This window comes from Staurois parvus, unplaced genomic scaffold (assembly GCF_062004578.1).
Source record: "Staurois parvus isolate SC_StPar_1 unplaced genomic scaffold, SC_StPar_1.0 ptg000390l, whole genome shotgun sequence".
Classification (NCBI taxonomy): domain Eukaryota; kingdom Metazoa; phylum Chordata; class Amphibia; order Anura; family Ranidae; genus Staurois; species Staurois parvus.
Window position 1 is genome coordinate 5294422 of NW_028318186.1, and position 26830 is coordinate 5321251.

The 26830-nt window shown below is 45.4% G+C and overlaps 1 protein-coding gene across 1 annotated transcript in view; it reads left to right on the forward strand.

Moving 5' to 3' along the window:
* Positions 1-7445: 7445 nt before the first annotated feature.
* Positions 7446-26830, forward strand: part of LOC149455638 (cytochrome P450 2K4-like) — a 32883-nt gene continuing 13498 nt past the window's right edge. The window contains exons 1-4 of the mRNA XM_089686027.1: positions 7446-7519; positions 20305-20500; positions 22698-22860; positions 26189-26338. Of these exons, the coding sequence (XP_089542153.1) occupies positions 20318-20500; positions 22698-22860; positions 26189-26338 (496 nt within the window). The 5' untranslated portion in view covers positions 7446-7519; positions 20305-20317. The remainder of the gene's footprint in view (positions 7520-20304; positions 20501-22697; positions 22861-26188; positions 26339-26830) is intronic.

The following is a 26830-nucleotide window of genomic DNA, read 5'->3' on the forward strand; positions in this document are numbered from 1 at the left end:
TTCTGTCACATGTTCTGTCCCCCTTTGTACTGTACAGCGCTGAGTGAACTATTGGCGCTTTATAAATACTGTATAATAATAATATATATATATATATAATATCTAGTTCTATCTATCTATCCATCTATCATATTGTATGCCTAAAAGTCCTAATTCTCCCTAATGTGACAGCCCCCCAGTGCAGGTAGCCCTCCTCTGGGAACAACCTTTTTTTCCATCCCTCCTTTATACCCACCTCTAACCCATCATGCTAAGCTTTTTGCTCCTTAGTTTGTGATGCCAGATATACCTACCTAAGTCCAGATCTCTCAATGCTGCCATTTTCAAGTGCGGGGAACCGCAAGTCCTGTGGTGCAATAAAGCTCGATATTGCTGGTCCCCTTCATTCCCCTACATTGGTATTGGTCCTTTCAATGGACATCCAATAGGAAGTGTCCACATCTTGCAGCACTTATGTAGACACTTGTAGAAGGACCCAAGTAGGAAGCAAACAGAAAAGGAGACGATCTGGGGCTGTGGTGTTGGGTCACCGCAGCTTGAGGTAGGTAAAAAAAGGAAACTTAGATTTGTTTTCTCCCAGTGATCACATAGAAGGAAGGCGAGAGGAAAAAAGGGGTGGGTAGCAAGGAAAATCCTGAAAAGGATTGTTAAAGACAAGTTTCTTCCAGCTGGTCATGTGTGTAGTCGATGTGCAGGTACCATTCTATGCATCATTCTCCTGTGAGGCCAGAATACAAGATTACGTACATCAATTGGTTGTGTCCATGACAGCTAGGGCTCAAAGAAAATTCATTGACTGAAGTTGGGTGCCATTTAACCCGGAACTGGAGATACAGCATATGTTAGAGCAGAATGTCTATAGTGGACAGAACTAGGAGGGAGAACTGAAGAGAAAACTGCTTTTTATTTACATAGTTACATAGTTAGTCTGGCTGAAAAAAGACAAAAGTCCATCCAGTTCAACCATTAAAAAAGTTATAATCCTACATCCACAGTTGGTCCAGAGGAAGGCAACCCCCCCCAGCAAAGCACGATCCAATTTGCTCCTGCATGGGAAAAAATTACTTCCTGATCCCCCGAGAGACAATTAGATATTCCCTGGATCAAATTTAACTACAAATAGTAACCAGTTATATTAAGTGTATCCAAGAAAGAATCCAAGTCTTTTTTAAAGCAATCCACTGAGCTGGCCAGTGCCCACTCTTGAGGGAATCTATTCCACATTTTCACAGCTCTCACTGTGAAGAAATCTTTCCAAGTTTGGAGATTAAATTTCTTTTCCTCTAGACATAAAGAGTGAATAGCTCTACACCGAGTTCACTATATGAACCACTGATGTATTTATACATGTTGATCATATCCCACCTTAATCCCCTCTTCTCAAGAGAGAATAAATTCAGTTCCTTTAATCTTTCCTCATAGCTGAGCTCCTCCATGCCTCTTATCAGTTTGGTTGCCCTTCTCTGTACTTTCTCCAGTTTCCCAATGTTCTTTTAGTGAATTGGTGCCCAAAACTGAACTGCATATTCCAGATGAGGTCTTACTAATAATTTGTACCGGGGTAATATGCTATCTCTCTCTCTGGAGTCTATACCTCTTTTAATACAAGAGAGTATTTTACTTGCTTTAGAAACCGCAGCTTGGCATTGCATTCCCCCAGTTGTACCCCCCCCCCAGCATGTATAATGCATGCGTATTCTTAGCCCCCAAGTGCATCACCTTACATTTATCAACAATAAACCTCATTTGCAACATAGTCGCTCAGTTAAACAGTGCATTGAGGTCGGCTTGTAAATTGGAGACATCCTGTAAGGACGTTATTACACTGCACAGCTTGGTGTCATCTGCAAGACTGAAATTGTATTTATAATCCCAGACCCAAGTATACCACATCCACCACCACCCCTCTGTCCAAGGTTTTGCTTACCTCCTCATAAAAAGAAACCAGATTTGTTTGACAACTTCTGTCTTTCATGAATCCATGCCTTCTGTTGCTTAAAATATTTTTTTCCAGCAAGAACACATCTACGTGGTCTTTTATTAAACTCTCCAGTACCTTCCCAACTATAGACGTAAAACTAACAGGTCTATAATTGACCCCTTTTTAAATATTGGCACCACATTATCCTTACGCCAATCCAGTATTACTATGCCAATCATTAAAGAGTCCCTAAAAATTAGAAACAATGGCTTTGAAATAACAGAGCTCAATTCTTTAAGGACCCGTGGGTGTATGCCATCTGGACCAGGTGCTTTATTCACCTTTATTCTGTCTAAATATTTTTGTATCATATCAATTGTGAGCCAATGTGGATCATCTGGAGCTGTGTCAATACCATGCCCATTGTGGACAAGAGCTCCCCCATGCTCCTTTGTATACACAGAGCTGAAGAAGGTATTTAATACATTTGACTTCTCTTTGTCGCCATTCACCCACTCTAGATTATTTTGTAAAGGGCCTACATGCTCGGACCAGACCTTTTTACCATTAATATATTTGAAGAATTTTGGGGGGTTTGTCCTGCTATCTTTTGCAATCTGTCATTTGTTTACAATTTTTGCTGCCTTTATTTCCTTTTTGCATATTCTGTTATATTCTTTATGATGTTTAAATGATGATAGCATTCCTTCATTTTTATATTTAATAAAGGCTCATTTCTTATTGTCTGTAGCTTTTTTAACACTTGGCAGTAAGCCACATAGGTTTGCTTTTTAGTCTTTTAAAATTGTTGCCCATGGGAATATATTTTGCAGTGTGTTCACATACAGTCCTTTTGAAGAACTCCCATTTCTGTGTTGTGTTCATTGATGCCAATATTCTCTCCCAGTCTAAGTGTTGGAGAGCAGATCTCAGCCTTGGAAAATTAGCTCTCTTAAAATTGAGCATTTTTCCTGTATGTGCTTTCTGTTTACAGCTAACAATAAATGAAATAATGTTATGGTCACTGCTACCCAGATGTTCTTTTATATGGACATTAGTAATAAGCTCTGCATGGTTTGAGACTACCAGGTCCAGCAGAGCATCATTCCCAGTTGGTGCCTCTAGGAACTGTACCATAAAATTGTTCTGTAGTAGGTTTAAAACATTTTGCCCTTTAACTGTTCCTGCAGTACCATTACTCCAGTCAAGTTCCTGGTAGTTAAAATCCTCCATTATTATCGCTGTCTCAGCCCTTGCAGCCCGTTCGATCTGTGCAAGGAGCTGATTCTCCATTTCCTCATTAACACTGGGAGGCCTATAGAAAACTCCAATGACTACCTTTGTAGTATGCACCCCCATGTGCAGTTCCACCCATAATGCTTCAGCCTCATCACACTCTCCATCAACTAGGTCCTCTTTCACACTCGCTCTGAGATCACTTCTCACATAGAGACAGACACCATCACCTTTCCTATTTACCTTGTCTTTCCAAAAGAGAACATGTTTTTCTTAGTGTCTGTTATAAAATTTTGCATATAAATAATCTTTTTTCATACATTTGGGCCAAAATGTATTCTGCTACATTTCTATGGAGAAATTAGCTCAAATCAGAGTATATTATTTAGTCTGTAGGAAAGTTATAAAGTCCACAAACCGTGATACATCTGAAAATTGATTAGGCCTGATGTACTGACAGCCAGTCTCATTTCTTGAGGCCCCAAAAAACCAGGACTGTACAACAGCCCCCCAAATGACCCCTTTTGGAAAGTAGCTATTTAGTAAGAGGAATGGAGAGTTTTTTGAAATTGTAATTTTTTGTCATACTTTTTTCGAAAATGAAGAAACTTATATTTTTTTCTTTTTATGTTCTGTCACCAGTGCAGTACAGCATCATTATATAACTGGTGTGATGGCAATCAGGGACCCTGACTGGTCACAGTATGTAAAATAATATATAAATCATTTTATTTATTTATGTATTTATTTATTTATTTGTTACATTTTTTTCCCTGATTTTTTTTAACAAACTGTGACCAGAGTAATATAATGTTACCATAGTACCATGTACTATTTTGGGGAAGTGATCAGGATTTGTTTTTTACACATTATGATTGCTTATACCAGTGAATTTAACTGAATTTGTTGTGATTAGCTGTGATTGGCCACAGATAATCACACGGTACAGATGGGCTGTGATTAGACCTGTCTCTACCATGTGATCACAGCTAGCAACACAATTGTACACAATAAATGGCATTATGCTAAACCATTCGTTGTTTGCAATTGTCATGTGATCACTGTGATTGATTCCCATGGAACCAGCAGCAGCCCGGTACAGTGATCTGTCATCATCTGTGTCATCAGCCAGTGACAGATTGTGCCACAGTGTGGCTGCACAGCCGAGTGTGAGGTGCATTGTGGGAGGACGTCATATGACGTCCACCCGGAACAAAGTGGTTAAATGATATTTTTTACTAATTTATTTATTAATACTCAGAAATAGAAATAATAATATGTGAAACCCATTATGAGAGTCAGTGGCCACAAATGAAGCCCCATCATATCAGGTGTTAAAGTAATTCTAAAGGTGGAAAGTTTTTTTTACTTTTTTACATTTTATGCATTAAGGTAAAAATCCTGAATTAAAAATAATTAATATGTGCTGCTCTCCACTAAATAAGTAAATATTATAATAATGTAATATTGTGCAATGTGTACTCTATGTATCTGTAAAACATGTGATCAAAAACCAAAAATATAAAAAAATATATATATATAATGAAAATAGAAAATTATATATAATATAATCCACAAATTGTCCAAAAATACACAAAAAAAATATAAAATTATTTTTAATTCAGTTATATGCACTATTATATGAGTAAGTGTTTAGTGTCAGTGAACCACATGTGTGTTAATTTAACTTAATTGATTAATTATTCAGGCACTTTAGTACTCACCATAGTAGCTCGCAAGCACTTTCACATTTTAAGGTAAGAAACCTTCTGCATGGACACACAGAGTTGGCTTGGGAGCTATGGGGGGGGGGGGGGGGAGCTGAGAGTGCCTTTGTGGGACCGCAGAAGAGGAGGTTTGGGACCGCTCTGGATGAAACCATTGCACAGAGCAGGTACGTATGACATGTTTGTTATTTTATTAAAAATAAAATGTAATCCTGTACAAACACTTTAACTACCATGTGCCTGTGCCTAGGTCACAGCTTTAGTAAACCAGTACAGTTGAACTGTAAGGGTCCAATCATACCAGAAGCATTGGTACATTTTTTTCAAAGCATGCCAACCCAAGGACCTTTAAATTACATGGTATACAAATTGGGGCAGCTCGCACTAAGTTGTTGTACTGATATAAGCTGATTTATGAAGGAAAAAAAGTGTGGTAACACATCAATGGAGTGAAATGAAAGAAAAAAGCAGCAGGCCAGCCAAGTTTAGCTCCTCTGCAGACCCTTTGCATGTTCTAGGAAGTGAAGAGAAATGTGCAGAATGCAAGTGCACATCAACACGTGTGTTTAACTGTGCTGAACATACAGTTGCAAGAAAAAGTATGTGAACCCCTTGGGATTACGTGGAGTTTTGCATGAATTGGTCATAAAATGTGCTCTGAACGTCATCTAAGTCACAACAATAGAAGAACACAGTCTGCTGAACATAATACTACACAAACATTAGATGTTGCCATGGTTTAATTGCACATAACATGTAAACATTCACAGTGCAGGGAGGAAAAAGTATGTGAAGTCCTAGCTTAATGACTTCTCCCAGAGCTAATTGGAGCCAGGAGTGAGCCAACCTTGACTCCAATCAGTGTGATGATATTGGATGTGTTGCTGACAGCTGTCCTGCCCTTAAAAAACACACACCTGTTTTGGGTTTACCGGTTTCAAGAAGCACTGTCTGATGTGAACCATGCCTCGCAGAAAAGAGCTCTCAGAAGACCTACGATCAAGAATTGTTGACTTGCAAGAAGCTGGAAAGGGTTACAAAAGTATCTCCAAAAGCCTTGATGTTCATGTGTCCACGATAAGACAGACTGTCTACAAATGGAGAAAGTTTAGCACTGTTGCTACTCTCCCTAGACGTGGTCGTCCTGTAAAAATGACTGCAAGAGCACAGCGCAGAATGCTGCATGAGGTAAAGAAGAATCCCAGAGTGTCAGCTAAAGACCTACAGAAATCTCTGGCACATGCTAACATTTTTGTTGACACATCTACAATAAGGAAAACATTAAACAAGAATGGAGTACATGGGAGGACACCACGGAGGAAGCCATTGCTGTCCAAAAAGAATATTACAGCACGTTTGAAGTTTGCAAAAGAGCACCTGGATGTTCCACAGCACTACTGGCAAAATATATTGTGGACAGATGAAACCAAGATTGAGTTGTTTGGGAAGAACACACAACACTATGTGTGGAGAAAAAAAGGCACAGCACACCAACATCAAAACCTCATCCCCACTGTAAAACATGGCGGAGGGAGCATCATGGTTTGGGGCTGCTTTGCTGCCTCAGGACCTGGACGGATTGTTGTCATTGATGGGAAAATGAATTCCAGAGTTTATCAAGACATTTTGCAGGAAAACATACGACCATCTGTCTGCCAACTGAAGCTCCGCAGAGGATGGGTGATGCAACAGGACAATGACCCAAAGCATATAAGTAATTCAACAAAACAATGGCTGCAACAGCACAGAATACGCCTTCTGGAGTGGCCCAGTCAGAGTCCTGACCTCAACCCAATTGAAATGCTGTGGCATGACCTTAAGAGAGCGATTCACACCAGACATCCCAAGAATATTGCTACACTGAAACAGTTTTGTGAAGAGGAGTGGTCCAAAATTACTCCAGATCGTTGTGCAGGTCTGATCTGCAACTACAGGAAATGTTTGGTTGAGGTTATTGCTGCCAAAGGAGGGTCAACCAGGTATTAAGTCCAAAGGTTCACATACTTTTTCCTCCCTGCACTGTGAATGTTTACATGTTATGTGCAATTAAACCATGGCAACATCTAATGTTTGTGTAGTATTATGTTCAGCAGACTGTGTTCTTCTATTGTTGTGACTTAGATGATGTTCAGAGCACATTTTATGCCCAATTCATGCAAAACTCCACGTAATCCCAAGGGGTTCACATACTTTTTCTTGCAACTGTACATTGTAGTGTGAATGGGCCTAAATCATCCCTTTCTAAATATTATTATTAAACCATACATTTTTATTCATCTAACCCAAGCAGCTTTTGGAATGCACCTTGTAAGACAGAAATGTGGACTAAAAAACCAGGCTAGAGGTTAGAATCACATTTCAACAACTTTTATCCTAATACAAATTCCCGCAATATTTCCTCTGTTCGCAGAGTCATTGTGTGAGTCACAAACCTGCACAATAGAAAACCTGCTAGTTCATGTTCACTATTTATTGCTGGGTGGAGTAATGACTGTACATCTGAGATGCATACAAGACCATTATCTGCACAGGGTTTAAATAGTCCTCCTGAGTGTAAAAGCAGAAGAACAAAAGCAGGAACGTGGTAGAGCAAAGACCAGATCTGCAGATAGGATACTGCCAACGGTGATCATCGGTAAGTCTTTCATTTTTCATTAACACATTTTAATCCAAAATTAGTCCAAATTGTAGTGAAGTTTTGTTAAAACATATTTTGAGTTATTATGATTGTAGTTATTACCTTAAAGTGTATGTCTGTGCAAACAGAAAAAAAACAGTACATTTCCCCACGTTCTGTCTCTAAAGAAATCTGCAAATACAGAAGAATACCTGTTGATCTGCCAAAGATTCAGTGAGCCCCTAATTTATTTTTGGGGCTGACAACACAGTACCTCTGCTCTCAAGAAGTGTTGTCAGCACTGCCTGAGTTTTCTTCTCATAAACTACAGAAATCCCGTTATTGAAATTAGAAAGATGGAAGTGTTCAGTAGTCCAGCAGGGCAGGAGAGGAGAACTCAGGCAGGGTTTATATTTCTTTGCTTTCTCCTATCAGCATGCTTCTTACACTGCAGCAGACTTGAGTGGCTACTTCTTCGGGTTCTCTTTCCCGCTCTCTGAGCTCTGCTGCACAAAGGCTGCAAGAGCCTTATGATTAATTCAAATTTGGGCTACATGCATTTTTGCTACGTTTTGCATTTTCCTGTGGTCGGCGGTCAAAACATTCTTATCTTGAACGCAATTCTTCCGCGTTCAGGAGAGGGAGGTTTAACCTCACTTAAACAGGTCAGTTCCTAAACTCTGCTAAAAGCCTATGTGTATGTGGACACCTAGGCTTTTATGGAGCTGAGTTTAGGAGTAGAGATGAGCGAATCGAAGTAGGCGAAGTGGAATTCGTTTCGAATATTGGAAAAATTTCGATTCGCGCCGAATCCGAAAATTAGCATACTTCGGATGCGCGAATCAAAATTTTTCCTAAAATGGCGGCGACATGTGCAGCGACGGAGCGGGGATGTCTGGGAAGGCGCGCAGACAAGGCGCGCTGACCCATAATGCATTCATTAATGACATGTGATCGCATTAGCCAATCAGCAGCCAGCCAGCCAGCACTGTGTAATGGTCGAGCTATAAATGGCGGCCATTTTAGAATTCTCCATTTGCCTCCAGTCATTCAAGAGAGGCAGACCTCTCTGTATTAGGGACAGAGTTACGGCCACATAAACGTTACTTAGGGACAGAGAAACATTACTTAGGGCCACAGAAACGTTACTTAGGGACAGAGAAACGTTACTTAGGGCCACAGAAACGTTACTTAGGGACAGAGAAACGTTACTTAGGGCCACAGAAACGTTACTTAGGGCCACAGAATCGTTACTTAGGGCCACAGAAACGTTACTTAGGGCCACAGAAACGTTACTCAGGGACACAGAAATGTTACTGAGGGCCACAGAATCGTTACTTAGGGCCACAGAAACGTTACTTAGGGCCACAGAATTGTTACTCAGGGACAGACACAGAATTGTTACTGAGGGACACAGAATTGTTACTAAGGGCCACAGAACCGTTACTTAGGGCCACAGAAACGTTACTCAGGGACACATAATTGTTACTGAGGGCCACAGAACCGTTACTTAGGGCCACAGAAACGTTACTTAGGGCCACAGAATTGTTACTCAGGGACAGACACAGAATTGTTACTGAGGGACACAGAATTGTTACTGAGGGCCACAGAACCGTTACTTAGGGCCACAGAAACGTTACTCAGGGACACAGAATTGTTACTGAGGGCCACAGAACCGTTACTTAGGGCCACAGAAACATTACTCAGGGACACAGAATTGTTAGTGAGGGCCACAGAACCGTTACTTAGGGCCACAGAATTGTTACTCAGGGACAAACACAGAATTGTTACTGAGGGACACAGAATTGTTACTGAGGGCCAAAGAACCGTTACTTAGGGCCACAGAAACGTTACTCAGGGACACAGAATTGTTACTGAGGGCCACAGAACCGTTACTTAGGGCCACAGAAACGTTACTTAGGGCCACAGAATTGTTACTCAGGGACAGACAGAGAATTGTTACTGAGGGACACAGAATTGTTACTGAGGGCCACAGAACCGTTACTTAGGGCCACAGAAACGTTACTTAGGGCCACAGAATTGTTACTCAGGGACAGACACAGAATTGTTACTGAGGGACACAGAATTGTTACTGAGGGCCACAGAACCGTTACTTAGGGCCACAGAAACGTTACTCAGGGACACAGAATTGTTACTGAGGGCCACAGAACCGTTACTTAGGGCCACAGAAACTTTACTTAGGGACACAGAATTGTTACTCAGGGACAGACACAGAATTGTTTCTGAGGGACACAGAATTGTTACTGAGGGCAACAGAACCGTTACTTAGGGCCACAGAAACGTTACTCAGACACAGAATTGTTACTGAGGGCCACAGAACCATTACTTAGGGCCACAGAAACGTTACTTAGGGACACAGAATTGTTACTCAGGGACAGACACAGAATTGTTACTCAGGGACAGACACAGAATTGTTACTGAGGGACACAGAATTGTTGCTGAGGGCCACAGAAACGTTACTCAGGGACACAGAATTGTTACTGAGGGCCACAGAACTGTTACTTAGAGCCACAGAAACGTTACTTAGGGCCACAGAATTGTTACTCAGGGACAGACACAGAATTGTTACTCAGGGACAGACACAGAATTGTTACTGAGGGCCACAGAACCGTTACTTAAGGCCACAGAAACGTTACTCAGGGACACAGAATTGTTACTGAGGGCCACAGAACCGTTACTTAGGGCCACAGAAACGTTACTTAGGGACACAGAATTGTTACTCAGGGACAGACACAGAATTGTTACTCCGGGACACATAATTGTTACTGAGGGCCACAGAACCGTTACTTAGGGCCACAGAATTGTTACTCAGGGACAGACACAGAATTGTTACTCAGGGACACAGAATTGTTACTGAGGGACAAAGAACCGTTACTTAGGGCCACAGAAACGTTACTCAGGGACACAGAATTGTTACTGAGGGCCACAGAACCGTTACTTAGGGCCACAGAAACGTTACTTAGGGACACAGAATTGTTACTCAGGGACAGACACAGAATTGTTACTGAGGGACACAGAATTGTTACTGAGGGCCACAGAACCGTTACTTAGGGCCACAGAAACGTTACTCAGACACAGAATTGTTACTGAGGGACACAGAATTGTTACTCAGGGCCACAGAATTGTTACTCAGGGACAGACACAGAATTGTTACTCAGGGACACAGAATTGTTACTCAGGGACACAGAATCGTTGAATTAAAGAGTATGTCAGACAACATGCAGAGGAGTGGCAGAGGAGGCAATGTTTTAGGAGCGAGCAGACGTGGCAGCAGAGGAAGGGGTCGAGGCAGCACTAGTCGCAGCCAGAGGCCAGTGCTCCCGGTGTCATCCAGCGGTCGTGTCTCCACCGACAACCCTGCCGTCATCGATTGGTTGGCTCGGTCGTCTTCCTCTTCCCAGGTCACCTCTGACACCTACAGCCAACGGTCGGTGTGTACGTCAGACACAACCGTTAGTTGGCATGGCCCGGGAGCAAGCCCACTGAAATCACGTGTCCTCTACCTGCCCCTGTCCTTTGCTGTTCCCTCACCAAGCGAAGTATCGCATGCTGTGGGCTCAGCCCCACTGTACAGTGAGGAAGAGCTAACAGAGGGCGGTCAGGAACGGGGGGAGACATCCGCCTCTTCAGCAGCCAGGCGAAGAAGTACTGGCTAGGAGAGTGGCTCGGTAGCCGGTCTAGAGACAGGTCTGTCTCCTGACCCACACGCAGCCGAGGGGGCTAGTAGTGAGGCGGAGACCCTACTTGATGATGAGGAGGTTGATCGCACTTGGCAGCCTCGTCGTCATCAGGCAATTTCTTCCGCATCATCAGGAGAAGAGGGTGCCAGCTTGGCAGCGAGCGAAACAGTCGGTGGGTTGCCCAGGAGGCAGCAGGGTCACAGCAGTGTCAGTGGAGCCAAACGGCCACGGAGTAGAGCACCAGCTCCACTGCAGCCTACCACCACGGCCAGTAGTGGTGCCGGTGTGCACGGAGGAAGTAGCAGTCAGGTAGTGAGGAGTAGCGGGGGCAAAGTTTCCTACTCGGCGGTGTGGCAATTTTTTGTCAAGCCGCCCGAGGAAGTAAACGTAGCCGTATGTCGACTATGTGGCCAGAAAGTCAAGCGTGGCCAGGGGGCCCATGTTGGGACTACAGCGTTGCGTCAGCATATGCAGCGTCGCCATTTGGTGGCCTGGGAAAACCGTGATAAAGATACGGCGGTTCTGCCTGCCCCAGCCCCCGCTCCATCACCCGCTCCGTTACTTGCTCCGTCACCCGACGTCAATCGCCCTCTATCAGCCAGTCAAGGCTCCAACACCTCTGCTGAGGGGAGTTGTCGCTCGTTGGCATCTTCCGCTCGTTCAGATGCTCCTTCTCCTGCTACTCCTCTTCACGGATTCCGTCAGCAGTCTTTCTTGGAATCCGTTTCCAAGAGACAACAGTTTGCGAGCACGCACCCGACGGTGCAGAAGCTGAACGTCCTCCTGTCCAAGTTGCTGGTGCTGCAGTCCCTCCCTTTCCAACTGGTGGACTCAGCACCTTTCCAAGAAATGATGGCTTGTGCCGCGCCGCGGTGGAGAGTGCCAAGCCGGCATTTCTTCGCCAAAAAGGCAGTGCCAGCCCTGCATTCACATGTAGAAGAGATGGTGGGCCAGTCTTTGAGCATGTCGGTCTCTGCCAAAGTGCACGGCAGCGCCGACGTGTGGAGCTGTAACTACGGTCAGGGACAGTACATGTCATTTATGGCACACTGGGTGAACGTGGTGCCGGCACAGCCGCACCAGCAACTTGGACAGGTCACAACGCTTTTGCCTCCACGTTTGCACGTCCTTGGTCCAGCAAACATGTCCGCCTCTACCACCTCTTCTTCCGTCATGTCCTCAGCCGCCACCCCCGTGCCAAGTCCCATTACCCGACCGGCATATCACATGTGCAGGGCGCAACGGTGTCACGCTGTGCTGCACCTGGTATGCCTTGGCGAACGTAGTCACACAGGGGAGGAACTTCTGAGTGTAATGAACAGAGAAATCGACAGATGGCTGTCTCCGCGCAAACTGAAAATCGGAACCATGTTGACCAACAACGGAAAGAACATGGTGTCTGCTCTGCGTCAAGGAAGGTTGTGCCATGCGCCATGCATGGCTCACGTGTTCAATCTGGTTGTCAAGCGGTTCCTAAAATCCACCATCCCACTGCAAGACATCCTTAAAATGTCACGTAAACTTTGCATGCATTTCAGCCATTCCTACAGCGCAAAGCACACCCTCCTTGAGCTGCAGCGGCAGAACGGAATTCCACAGCATCGCCTGATCTGCGACGTTGCAACAAGGTGGAATTCAACCCTACACATGTTAGACCGCCTTTACGAGCAGCGAAAGGCCATTATCGATTTCCTGATGTTACAAGCGGATAAAGGTACTCCCCTGTGTAACTTCGATGTCAGCCATTGGCAGCTCATGCGTGACACCTGCCGCTTGCTCAGGCCCTTTGAGGAGGCCACGCTATTCGTGAGTCGGCAGGACTATGGGATGAACGACGTCATTCCTCTGTTGCACGTCCTGGAACAAATGCTGTTAACAATGGCTGGTCAGGGTGCGGTAGACGTGGCGCACAGATCTCAACGCCACATGACCCCTGTGGGGGCAGGACAGGAAGAAGAGGAGGAGGTAGAGGAGAACATTTGTGCTCAAGAATTATTGAGTGAATTGGGTGGTTTTTCCACTCAGCGGACAGGAGTGGAGGAGCAGGAGCATCTGGTAGAGGAGGAGGAGGAGGAGACAGAGGACCCAGACGCACCGTGGCAGTATGCTGTGGAGATGGAGGCAAGGAGTCCCTCGCATTCCTTGGCACAAATGGCCCATAGCATGCTCGGTTGCTTGCGTAGCGACAGCCGAATAATAACCATCAGACAGAGGGATGACTTTTGGCTGTCCACCTTGTTGGACCCTCGCTACCGTTCCAAAATGGTGGCCTTTTTCACACCTGCTGAGAGGGAGGCCAAAATTACGTACTATAAAAACCACCTATGTAGTCAGTTGGTCTCTGCCTTTCTGCGCCAACGTCCATCCTCAGACACTGTGGGCCCTGTGCGCTCGCGTTCCGCTGGCATGGCAGCAGGGGAGGGGTGGGGTGGTAGGAGCAGTGGCAGCTCCACCAGCAGCGGCTGCCTCAGTCTGCAGTCGATGATGAGTAGCTTTCTTCACCAGCGCAGTGAGGAAACTACTAACCAGCCGCAGCAGCAGCAGCAGCATCAGGTGGACCTGGAGCAGGAGCTCAAACAACAGGCTTGGGCCTACTTGGACAGCACCCTGCCAACCGAGGTAGACTATCCCCTTGACTACTGGGCAACGAAACTTGACCTTTGGCCCCAACTAGCTGAATTTGCCCTTGAAAGGCTGTCATGCCCGGCCAGTACCGTGGCATCGGAGCGCGTGTTTAGTGCGGCAGGAGGTATTGTAACTCCGCGGAGGACACGACTGTCCAACCAAAGTGTGGAGAGACTCACGTTTGTGAAAATGAATCAGGCGTGGATTAGTCTGGATTTCAAACCACCAGTTCCTGACACAACTGACTAAATCCGCCATGAATCATGCCCCTGCCATGTGCCACTTTCAGGTCTCCGCACACTGCTGCTGGGTTCCATTTTGTCATAGGGTGCTGGCAGATTACAGGCCTCCCATAGCTGCTGCCAGGCCCCTAATCTGCCATGGGCCCCTGTACCGCCTCCTCACGCTGCTGCAAGGTCCACAGTGTGTCATGCCATGTGCCACTTTCAGGTCTCCTCACACTGCTGGTGTGTTTCATTTTGTCATAGGATGCTGGCAGATTACGTGCCTCACATTGCTGCGGCCAGGCCCCTAATCTGCCATGGGCCCCTGTACCGCCTCCTCACGCTGCTGCCAGGTCCACAGTGTGTCATGGGTCCCTGTACCGCCTCCCATTGCTGCTGTCTCCAACGCCACACTCTGCCATATGCCACTATCAGGTCTCCTCACACTGCTGCTGGGTTCCATTTTGTCATAGGATGCTGGCAGATTACGGGCCTCACATTGCTGCGACCAGGCCCCTAATCTGCCATGGGCCCCTGTACCGCCTCCTCACGCTGCTGCAAGGTCCACAGTGTGTCATGCCATGTGCCACTTTCAGGTCTCCTCACACTGCTGGTGTGTTTCATTTTGTCATAGGATGCTGGCAGATTACGTGCCTCACATTGCTGCGGCCAGGCCCCTAATCTGCCATGGGCCCCTGTACCGCCTCCTCACGCTGCTGCCAGGTCCACAGTGTCTCATGGGTCCCTGTACCGCCTCCCATTGTTGCTATCTCCAACGCCACACTCTGCCATGTGCCACTATCAGGTCTCCTCACACTGCTGCTGGGTTCCATTTTGTCATAGGATGCTGGCAGATTACGGGCCTCACATTGCTGCGGCCAGGCCCCTAATCTGCCATGGGCCCCTGTACCGCCTCCTCACGCTGCTGCAAGGTCCACAGTGTGTCATGCCATGTGCCACTTTCAGGTCTCCTCACACTGCTGGTGTGTTTCATTTTGTCATAGGGTGCTGGCAGATTACGGGCCTCCCATAGCTGCTGCCAGGCCCCTAATCTGCCATGGGCCCCTGTACCGCCTCCTCACGCTGCTGCAAGGTCCACGGTGTGTCATGCCATGTGCCACTTTCAGGTCTCCTCACACTGCTGGTGTGTTTCATTTTGTCATAGGGTGCTGGCAGATTACGGGCCCCCCATAGCTGCTGCCAGGCCCCTAATCTGCCATGGGCCCCTGTACCGCCTCCTCACGCTGCTGCAAGGTCCACAGTGTGTCATGCCATGTGCCACTTTCAGGTCTCCTCACACTGCTGGTGTGTTTCATTTTGTCATAGGATGCTGGCAGATTACGTGCCTCACATTGCTGCGGCCAGGCCCCTAATCTGCCATGGGCCCCTGTACCGCCTCCTCACGCTGCTGCAAGGTCCACAGTGTGTCATGCCATGTGCCACTTTCAGGTCTCCTCACACTGCTGGTGTGTTTCATTTTGTCATAGGGTGCTGGCAGATTACGGGCCTCCCATAGCTGCTGCCAGGCCCCTAATCTGCCATGGGCCCCAGTACCGCCTCCTCACGCTGCTGCAAGGTCCACAGTGTGTCATGCCATGTGCCACTTTCAGGTCTCCTCACACTGCTGGTGTGTTTCATTTTGTCATAGCGTGCTGGCAGATTACGGGCCTCCTATTGCTGCTGCCAGGCCCCTAATCTGCCATGGGCCCCTGTACCGCCTCCTCACGCTGCTGCAAGGTCCACAGTGTGTCATGCTATGTGCCACTTTCAGGTCTCCTCACACTGCTGGTGTGTTTCATTTTGTCATAGGGTGCTGGCAGATTACGGGCCTCCCATAGCTGCTGCCAGGCCCCTAATCTGCCATGGGCCCCTGTACCGCCTCCTCACGCTGCTGCAAGGTCCACGGTGTGTCATGCCATGTGCCACTTTCAGGTCTCCTCACACTGCTGGTGTGTTTCATTTTGTCATAGGGTGCTGGCAGATTACGGGCCCCCCATAGCTGCTGCCAGGCCCCTAATCTGCCATGGGCCCCTGTACCGCCTCCTCACGCTGCTGCAAGGTCCACAGTGTGTCATGCCATGTGCCACTTTCAGGTCTCCTCACACTGCTGGTGTGTTTCATTTTGTCATAGGGTGCTGGCAGATTACGGGCCTCCCATAGCTGCTGCCAGGCCCCTAATCTGCCATGGGCCCCTGTACCGCCTCCTCACGCTGCTGCCAGGTCCACAGTGTGTCATGGGTCCCTGTACCGCCTCCCATTGCTCCCACTCTGCCATGTGCCACTTTCAGGTCTCCTCACACTCCTGCTGGTTTCCATTTTGTCATAGGTTGCTGGCAGTTTACAGGCCTCCCATAGGTGCTGCCAGGCCCCAAATCTGCCATGGGCCCCCGGACCGCCTCGTCACGCTGCTGCTGGGTCCACAGTGTGTCATGGGTCCCTGTACCGCCTCCCATTGCTCCCACTCTGCCATGTGCCACTTTCAGGTCTCCTCACACTCCTGCTGGTTTCCATTTTGTCATAGGTTGCTGGCAGATTACAGGCCTCCCATAGGTGCTGCCAGGCCCCAAATCTGCCATGGGCCCCCGGACCGCCTCGTCACGCTGCTGCTGGGTCCACAGTGTGTCATGGGTCCCTGTACCGCCTCCCATTGCTCCCACTCTGCCATGTGCCACTTTCAGGTCTCCTCACACTCCTGCTGGTTTCCATTTTGTCATAGGTTGCTGGCAGATTACAGGCCTCCCATAGGTGCTGCCAGGCCCCAAATCTGCCATGGGCCCCCGGACCGCCTCGTCACGCTGCTGCTGGGTCCACAGTGTGTCATGGGTCCCTGTACCGCCTCCCATTGCTCCCACTCTGCCATGTGCCACTTTCAGGTCTCCTCACACTCCTGCTGGTTTCCATTTTGTCATAGGTTGCTGGCAGATTACAGGCCTCCCATAGGTGCTGCCAGGCCCCAAATCTGCCATGGGCCCCCGGACCGCCTCGTCACGCTGCTGCTGGGTCCACAGTGTGTCATGGGTCCCTGTACCGCCTCCCATTGCTCCCACTCTGCCATGTGCCACTTTCAGGTCTCCTCACAGTCCTGCTGGTTTCCATTTTGTCATAGGTTGCTGGCAGATTACAGGCCTCCTATAGGTGCTGCCAGGCCCCAAATCTGCCATGGGACCCCGGACCGCCTCGTCACGCTGCTGCTTGGTCCACAGTGTGTCATGGGTCCCTGTACCGCCTCCCATTGCTCCCACTCTGCCATGTGCCACTTTCAGGTCTCCTCACACTCCTGCTGGTTTCCATTTTGTCATAGGGTGCTGTATGGCCTCCCATTGCTGCTGCCTCCACCGCCACACTGTGGCTCCAAACACTGGTTTTGGCCCCGTGACTGGCCAAATGAGTGAAGTGTGCGGTGATTCTAAGATCGACGGCACTCATCTGCATGTCATACTGACTGACAGTATTATTTCTCTTCCCCAGCAGACTCCAAGGGCATTTAAATTAAAGGTACAGTGTTCTGCACTAATATAAAGTCTCTCTGAAGCCTAGAAACACCCTTTTTAAGTTAAATTCACAGCGAAAATATTTGACTCGAATAGAATTTTTTCCAAGAATTCGCCGAATCAGTCGAATCGAATTTTTGAATACTTCGCTCGTCTCTATTTAGGAGCTTTGGCTAAAAATGTCAGGAGCTGCCAGTGTATATGAAGCATTATACTGATTGCATTTAAAAAATACATTTAATAATACATTGATGATTACAGAGCTGTGTTAATTTTTGTATTTTTTCTCTCTTTACTTATAGTATTTATACTACTCATATTTTCTATCTGCCCAGAGCTTTTAAAGATACACTATATTGCTAAAAGTATTGGGACGACTGCCTTTACACGCACATGAACTTAAATGGCATCCCAGTCTTAGTCTGTAGGGTTCAATATTGAGTTGGCCCACCCTTTGCATTTATAACAGCTTCAGCTCTTCTGGGAAGACTGTCCGCAAGGTTTAGGAGTGTGTCTGTGGGAGTGTTTGACCATTCTTCCAGAAGCGCATGCGAGGTCAGGCACTGATGTCGGCCGAGAAGGCCTGGCTCGCAGTCTCTGCTCTAATTCATCCCAAAGATATTCTATTGGGTTGAGGTCAGGACTCTGTGCAGGCCAGGCAAGTTCCTTCACCCCATACTCGCTCATCTATGTTTTTATGGACTTTGCTTTGTGCACTGGTGCGCAGTCATGTTGGAACAGAAAGGTGCAACAAAGTTGGGAGCATGAAATTGTCCAAAATGTCATGGCATGCGGACGCCTTAAGAGTTCCCTTCACTAGAACTAAGAGGCAAAGCCTAACTCCTGAAAAACAACCCCTCACCATAATCCCCCCTCCACCAAACTACACTTGGCACAATGCAGTCAGGCAAGTGCCTTTCTCCTGGCAACCACCAAACTCAGAAACATCCATCAGATTGCCAGACAGAGAAGCGTGATTCATCACTCCAGAGAACACATCTCCACTGCTCTAGAATCCAGTGGCAGTGTGCTTTACACCACTGCATCCGACGCTTTGCATTGCACTTGGTGATGTAAGGCTTGGATGCAGCTGCTCAGCCATAGGAACCCATTCCATGAATCTCTCTATGCACAGTTTTTTGCTATTGACTCTGCAGACAGTTGGCAGCTTCTGCGCACTGTACGCTTCAGCATGCTCTGATTCCGCTCTGTCATTTTACATGGCCTACCACTTCGTGGGTGAGTTGCTGTTGTTCCCAGTTGCTTCCACTTTATGATAACACCACTAATAGTTGACCATGAAATATTTAGTAGCAAGGAAATTTCACAGATGAACATACTGCACAGGTAGCAACCTATCACGGTACCACACTTGAATTAACTGAGCTCCTAAGTGTGACCCATTCTTTCACAAATGTCTGCATGTCTAGGTGCTTGATTTTATACACCGGTCACCATGGAGGTGATTGGAACACCTGAATCCAATGATTTGGAGTGGTATCCTAATACTTTTGTCAATATAGTGTATATTACAAATCCTGATTAGGAATGAGGTTTGAGTTTGCAGTGACAGGGTTTTGATCAAAAAGGCAAATTAAGCAGTTAATTTGCCATTGAAGACCTCTGGTTGCTGCAGGAAGTCATAAACATTGTCATAATATTCAAGGATGCTGCGAGTGCTGGCCAGTTGCTTCCTGGCAAATTATTATATCATGGTTGCTAGTATGCAAGATGCCACGCAGTCAAGAAATGCATGGAGTTTCCAATAGAATTACATCACGGCCAGCCACGCTACATATATGGATGAGAGTTTGGTATGAATTTTGTGGGGCCATGCTTTTTTCCTTTTTTTTTTGTGTCTGAACTACCACCTTAAAATTAATTCCAGACCCAAAGGGTTTGATGTAGATTTTTAGGTGGAACTTCCTTATTTTGCGGCTGCAGTTACCCAATGAGTGCCACTGACAGCCGGAGAAAGAATTGCTGTTAGAATTTGTGTAGGCTCATCAATATGTCAGGCATGTCAAGATGGAAGTTCAAATACAGGAGTAGGATCTCACACCTGTCTTTCTCCCCGGGGAATAGAATGGATGTTGGCTGCTTTCTTCATGACATCATCCCCGCTGCCACCGCTCTCCATGCTGCGTTCCACCGACATTCAGGAAATAAGTGGTCAGCATCCATTCTATTCCCTGGGAGAAAGACTGGCATGAGATCTGGCTCCTGTATTTGGCTGACTTCCATCTTGGTGTTCCTGACAAATTGATGAGCCTGTTTTTAAGTTACAAAATGTAAGCGACCCTACTTTGGGTATAATAACTCGGGCTGCAGAGTTTCACAGGTGGCACCACTTGTCAAACTCGCACATTGAGATCAAAGGTGCTGCACTGCAAACCTTAGACAAATGCTTGGCTTACAGTTCCTGCAATGTAAAATTGCCACTCAGCAGTTTAAAAAAAAAACAGGTATCAAGAGGCTGCAGTATAGCCTCCTAAATGCCTGTCAGGTGCTGCTATACCTTGCTATACCACAATCTGCTATGGATTGCTTTTGTGATCATCTTAACTATTGATCAAAATCCATCTTTCTGTGTGTGACATATCAATTGAAAGGTTTGTCGACTATAGATTGATTATTCCTATCTGAAGAGATTGATTGGAAAAAAAATCCCTCATTTATCAAAATGTGTTTGAGAACCATTAGGTTCTTTAATATATGTTTCTTCATACATTACCCACAATGCATTTATTCCTCCTCTCTAGATATTACAGGACAATGTTTCCAGTTGACCCTGTGACGATTCTTCTGTCCGTTGTTGTCATACTTTTCTTGGCCTATATATACAACAGCCAGAAGCAAGACAAGTACAAGAACTTCCCACCTGGGCCCAAACCATGGCCAGTCATTGGAAATGCATTCAGCATTGACATGAAGAAACCACATAAGACATTTATAGAGGTAATATGTTGCTTGGTATTGCGAATCCAATTTGGGTTGAACATGATTTCAAATTCTCAAATTTCTAGAACATTTGTTGTGGTCGAATTTTGTAACCCATACTCAAACAACAATTTGAAGCTAAGTTCAATAAGTGGGCAGCTTTAAAAAAATGTATTTTACATAGCATTGCCATATCACACCCTGTTGTTTTAAGACAAGGGACTGTGTTGCAAATATTGGGGTTGTTTTTTCAAAATTCAGTTAGACTGTTCACTTTACAAGGGTATTTTCCCCAGAGCTTAGTAAATGAGGTGAAGTTTCACTTTGCGAAGAATGCCCAATCACTTACAAGGAAAATTAAATAAAGAGTGGAGGAGATCAGCAATTAGCAGGGGGCGGGGTAGGCTTCCCTGAAGAGGTGGGTTTTCAGGGTGCGCCAAAAGGAGAGGAGAGTAGGTGATAGTCTGATGGATTGGGGTAGGGAGTTCCAGAGGATGGGTGATGCCCTGGAGAAGTCCTGGAGGCGGGCATGGGAGAAGGAGACCAGGGAACTAGAGAGAAGGAGGTCTTGTGAGGAGCGGAGAGTGCGTTTTGAGTGGTATTTGGATATTAGGTCAGTGATGTAGTTTGGGGCGGTATTATGGACAGCTTTGTACGTCAGTGTAAGCATTTTGAACTTGATCCGTTGGGCAATCGGAAGCCAGTGGAGGGATTGGCAGAGGGGGAGTGGCGGAAACGGAGCGGTTGGCAAGGTGGATGAGTCTAGCTGCCGTATTCAGGATCGACTGAAGCGGGGATTGTCTGTGGTGAGGGAGGCCAGTGAGGAGGGAGTTGCAGTAATCAAGTCGTGATATGATGAGGAAGTGGATGAGCTGTTTAGTGGTTTATGGAGTTAGGAACGTGCGGATTTTGGTGATGTTGCAGAGGTGGAGTCTGCACAAGTTTGTTAGCGATTGGACTTGGGGCAGGAAGGATAGATTGGAGTCAAGAGTGACACCAAGTACTCTGGCTTGCGGGGTGGGCCTGATGGTGGCATTGATGGACGTGATGGAGAAGTCAGTGGGGGGTGGTGTGCAGGCTGGGGGGAAGACTAGGAGCTCAGTTTTGGAGAGGTTCAGTTTGAGGAAGTGGAGCGACATCCAATCTGATATGTCGTTCAGCAGGCTAGTGATTCAGGCAGAGACTGAAGGGGTGAGGCGAGGGGTCGAGAGATAGATTTGCGTGTCATTGGCATAGAGGTGGTAGCTGAAGCCATGAGAGTGTATCAGTTGTCCAAGGGAGGAGGTGTAGATGGAGAAGAGAAGTGGCCCGAGGACAGAGCCTTGAGGGATCCCGACAGAAAGGGGGAGTGAGGGGGAGGAGGTAAGTGAGAAAGGTCAACATGAAATGGCAACAGACACCTATGGCTACATGTACATTTAAGCTCCTTTAGAAGCCAAGCTTTCCTGGCTGCTAAAAAATGCTAAAGACTGCAGAAATTTGTGTAAATGTGCTATCACGTTAAGCTGCATTTAGCCACATTTAGCCATGTTAATTCTTGGGCATTTATTCATTTCATTGGTCAGAATAGCACTTAGGGCTGTTTACATGCATTGTTGCCTCATTTTGCAGTTTCTGGTCAAAACGCTTCTCTCCTGAATGCGATTCTTCTGTGTTCAGGACAGGAACGTTTAACTGCCCTTAAACGCTGTTGCTGCTAAACTCTGACAAAAGCCTATGTTTGCATGGACACATTGGCTTTTATTGAGTTGAGTTTTGGGGCTTGGGCAAAAAAAAAAAGTCTGAAAGCTCCTAAACTCACATTTAGGAGCAGAAGTATACATGAGCTCCAAATGTGCTGACTGCAGATCCCTGACACTTCAGGAATTAATTTGTTTACATACAGTACATTCCACTACTGACTTGTCAAAAGAATTTACTGTCAGCAGCACAATGAACTCTAATTACCTTACCTGAATCACTGGGCTTATGCACATGCTGTACAAGACCATTCATAAAAAATAAAAAATATGAATGGGCTGTATTTCATTTATTAAAATTTCAAATTTATCACAATAAACTATAATGAACTTCAGATTCTAATGAATGTAAAACACCTAATTTATAATTTTACTTTTCTTCACCTGCAGATTTTTTTTAATACTGTAATTTATAGATGAGTATTAAAATGAAAATAACTATTTTTCATACTCCCATTATTTTATTTAATTTGCAGTTATCCAAGACATATGGTCCAGTAATAGGTGCCCAAATAGGAACGGAGAAAGTAGTTGTCCTCTGTGGATATGATGCTGTGAAAGATGCTCTAATTCACCACGCTGAGGAATTTTCAGACAGGCCAAAGACACTGTGGTTCCCTGAAACCCTACGAGAAAATGGTACTCGTTCATTTAACCAAAATTGCATTATTAATACATTATAAATTGAATAGGTATACAATTGCGAACATTTTGACTGATAATTTGCTTCTAATAACTTAATGTTTAATGCTAGTATCTTTCAGTCATGAAAATTACTGTATTTTTCGCTCCATAAGACGCACATAGGTTTTAGAGGCAGAAAACAGGAAAAAACAAATTCTGAACTTATGGACTGCAGACATAGTACAGGAGATGACCAGAGACTGCGGACAGCACAGGGATGACCAGAGACTGCGGACAGTACAGGAGATGACTGCTGACCTTTGGGGAGGGGGGGAGCGGATACCTGAATTTGACAGGTACCCGCTCTTACTTTGACCTTACCTGTTCCTCTATCCAGCCGCGCGCTGTCTTCCCGGCTTCTGTAGTTTCGGCGCTCGGCATGACAGCCGGATGCCCAGTGCGCATGAGCGAGAAGCACTTGCGCTTTGTGATTGGTCCGGCGGCTTCTGGGATCTGTCATGTGTCCCAGGTACAGCCTTACCATTCACAAAAAGCACCGCTTCCTGCGCATGCGCACTTGGCACCCGGGTGTCAAGCCCGGCGCCGACACTAGAGAAGCCGGGAAGACAGCGCGCCGCTGGATAGAGGAACAGGTAAGGTCAAAGAACAACTCTGAGGAAGGTCAGCAGTCATCTCCATAAGGTCCTGCTGCAGAGCTGAGCAGCCAGCCCGGTATTCTGACACGGCGGCGGTGGAAATACTGGACCGGCCACTCCATATTCGCTCCATAAGACGCACTAACATTTCCCCCCCTTTTTGGGGGGAAAAAGTGGGTCTTATGGAGCGAAAAATATGGTAGTTTCTCATTCTGTATAGGTTAGCTCTTCCATTAAATCTATGGGGGGGGGCAAAGTAATTAATTATAAATGGCACAGCATAAACTAGGCTTTGTGTTGTTACTGTTGCATAAAGAAAGCACTTTGGCATTTATTTGTATGTACAGTAGGTGAACCTTGTTCATGTTATATTGTCCACAGATCTCCAGCATTAGAGACACTGTTACCTTGGCCACACAGGGTAAAGTGGCAGTGCCTCTGCAAACAACCACCGACTTCATTATATTCTGGTGCTCCCTTGCTGCCCCTTGCTCTGTTGCAGCCGGTGTTGAAATAACTTCTGTTGGCAACCCACAAGAGCACTGATGTCACTCTCTTGGTCATGTAGTAATGCTCAGAGCTTGCAATTGCCTACTAGACCCAAGCAGTGACCCATTACAGGAGATCAGATGCTCCACAATACCTGGAATTGACAGGTAATATTGTTGGATGCAGAGTAGGAGCAGCCAGGGATCACTGGTAAGGTTAATATACAAATTTGTATGCAAACACATTAAGGCGGATTTACTAAAACTGATGCACCCAGATTTGGTTTACCTGTGAATGGTAGCCAATCTTTTTCCAACTTCAGCTTGTTCAATTAAGCTTTGGCAATAACACCTGGAAGCTGATTGGTTTATATGCAGAGTTGCACCAGGTTTTGCAATCTCAAGCCTTAGTAAATAACTTCCATTGTCTCTTTCCTCTGCATAGGCAAGGTGACAGTGTCTTTTTAAGAAATAATAATAAGGTCCAAATAAGGGTATCTACACCAGCATATGGCCATGTGTTTCATCATCAGTAGGATGAGGGAGACCTTCACAAGTGCGTGGTGACCTGAATATCACAAGCTGAATCATTTATTATTTTCAAACTTATAATTCACACACCACCAATAAATCAGTATTGCTGGTTTTGAGCGATTTAACAGCATCCTCCCCAGAATGCACCTCGTGCTGGCCCCATGGGCCTTGCTGTGGTGCCATCTGTCACCTGCTATGGCCACCAGACACAGCGATGACAGATCACTGCACCAAGCCGTGTCCGGCACCATGTGATTATTGTGACCAGCCACAGAAGATCACATGGCAATTGTACATTGGATGGCTTCCATTCATGCCGTTCAATGTGTACTATTGTGTTGCTCACTGTGATTGGTCACAGTGACCACATAATACAGAAATGGCCAACCAGAGCCCATCTGTACCATGTGGTTAGCTGTGGCCAATCACAATAATACATACTGAATTAATCAATTTCATTCAGTAAAAATGGTTGTTTATAACTGTGATATTCACTGTTATGAGTGATCATAATGTGTAAAAAAAAAAAAATAACTCCTGATAATTTCCCAAGAGTAATACAGTATTACTATGATAACACCGCATTGCTCTGGTCACAGTCATTAAAAAAAAGAAAAAAAGTCAAAAATTTTTTTTTTTAAACTTGAAAAAAATTAGAATTTTTTTCTCTTTTACATACTGTCACTAGTCAGTGTCCCTGATCACCGCCACACCAGTTATATGATGCTGCTGCACTGCCCTAGTGACAGTATGTAAAGATAAAAATGAAAACAATTGGGAAAAAAGCTTTTTTTGGCAATTTCTTAATTTTCCAAAAAGTTGCGACCAAAAAATTACAACTTCAAAAACATGCCATACCTCTTACTAAATAAGGTGGACTGTCCACTTTCCAAAAATTGGTCATTTGGGGGATATTTGTACTGTGCTGGCATTTTTGACCCTCAACAAATGAGATCAGCCATTGGTACAGCAGGACTGATCCATTTTCAGATTTCTATCCCATAGTTTGTGGACTCGTTCATAACTTTTCTACAGACTAAATATTATACATTGATTTGGGTTGTTTTTACCAAAGAAATGTAGCAGTATACATTTAGACTTAAATTTAGGAAGACAGATTAATTATTTGCAACACTTTATACCAGAAACAAAGAATTAAAAAAAATCAGTCAGTCTTTTTTTTCATTTTTTTAGCAAAAAAAAAAGAAGATATATTTGTATGAACAAAGTGATAAAAATGTGATATGAGTACAGTGTTGAATGACTACACAATTGTCATTTAATGTGTAACAACGCTGAAATCTGAAATTCGGCCTGGGCAGGAAGGGGTTGAAAGTATCTGATATTGAAGTGGTTAAAGCTGCAGATATCATTAACTAACAGGACTCCAGTGTACAACTCTTATTACAGTCCCTTGCTTCAGTTGCATTACAAAACAATACATATATAATTTTTGGAATCTTGCTGCCCTTTTCTATTTCTTTCTGTTCTTTTCTTTCATTATCAATGGCTGGAATCGATAATGAAGGTCTGGATCAAAAAAGAGAATAAAAAGTTTCATTTGAGAATTTTTTTTTTTGATCATATGATATCTTATCATATATTTTGTTGGGAATACAGTTATGTGTACGTGTGCAAGTTGTAAACTGTATGAATTCTGTTTAGGGGTTGTCTTTACAAATGGAGAGAACTGGAAGGTGATGAGGAGATTCACACTTTCCACACTTCGGGATTATGGAATGGGAAAGAAAACTACAGAAGACAAGATAATCGAGGAAGCTGAATACTTGGTACAGGCTATTCAGTCATATGGAGGTAAGTTTTCACTAAGTCATCTCAGACCAGTCATGATGGTGGCAAGATTTCTTTAGTATAATAAGCAAGTCAGAAACCTTGTCAACTTCAGTTGAGCATATTATTATTATTATTATTATACAGGATTTATATAGCGCCAACAGTTTGCTCAGCGCTTTACAATATAACGGGAGACAATACAGCAACAATACAGTTCAATACAAGAGAGAAAGGAGGGCCCTGCTCCTTGGAGTTTACAATCTAGGAGGGAGGGGTTAGTGGTACAAAATGTAGCAACTGTGGGGGATGGACTTGTAGGAGGAGTAGAAGATTCCATTATTAGCTGAGGGCTTTATATGTTATTGTTAGTGTTTTGAATTTTATCCGTTGGGCAATGGGAAGCCAGTGAAGGGATTGGCAGAGAGGGGTGGCAGATACAGAATGGTTAGTAAGGTGGATAAGTCTGGCAGCAGCGTTCATGATAGACTGAAGAGAGGATAGGCTGTGATTCGG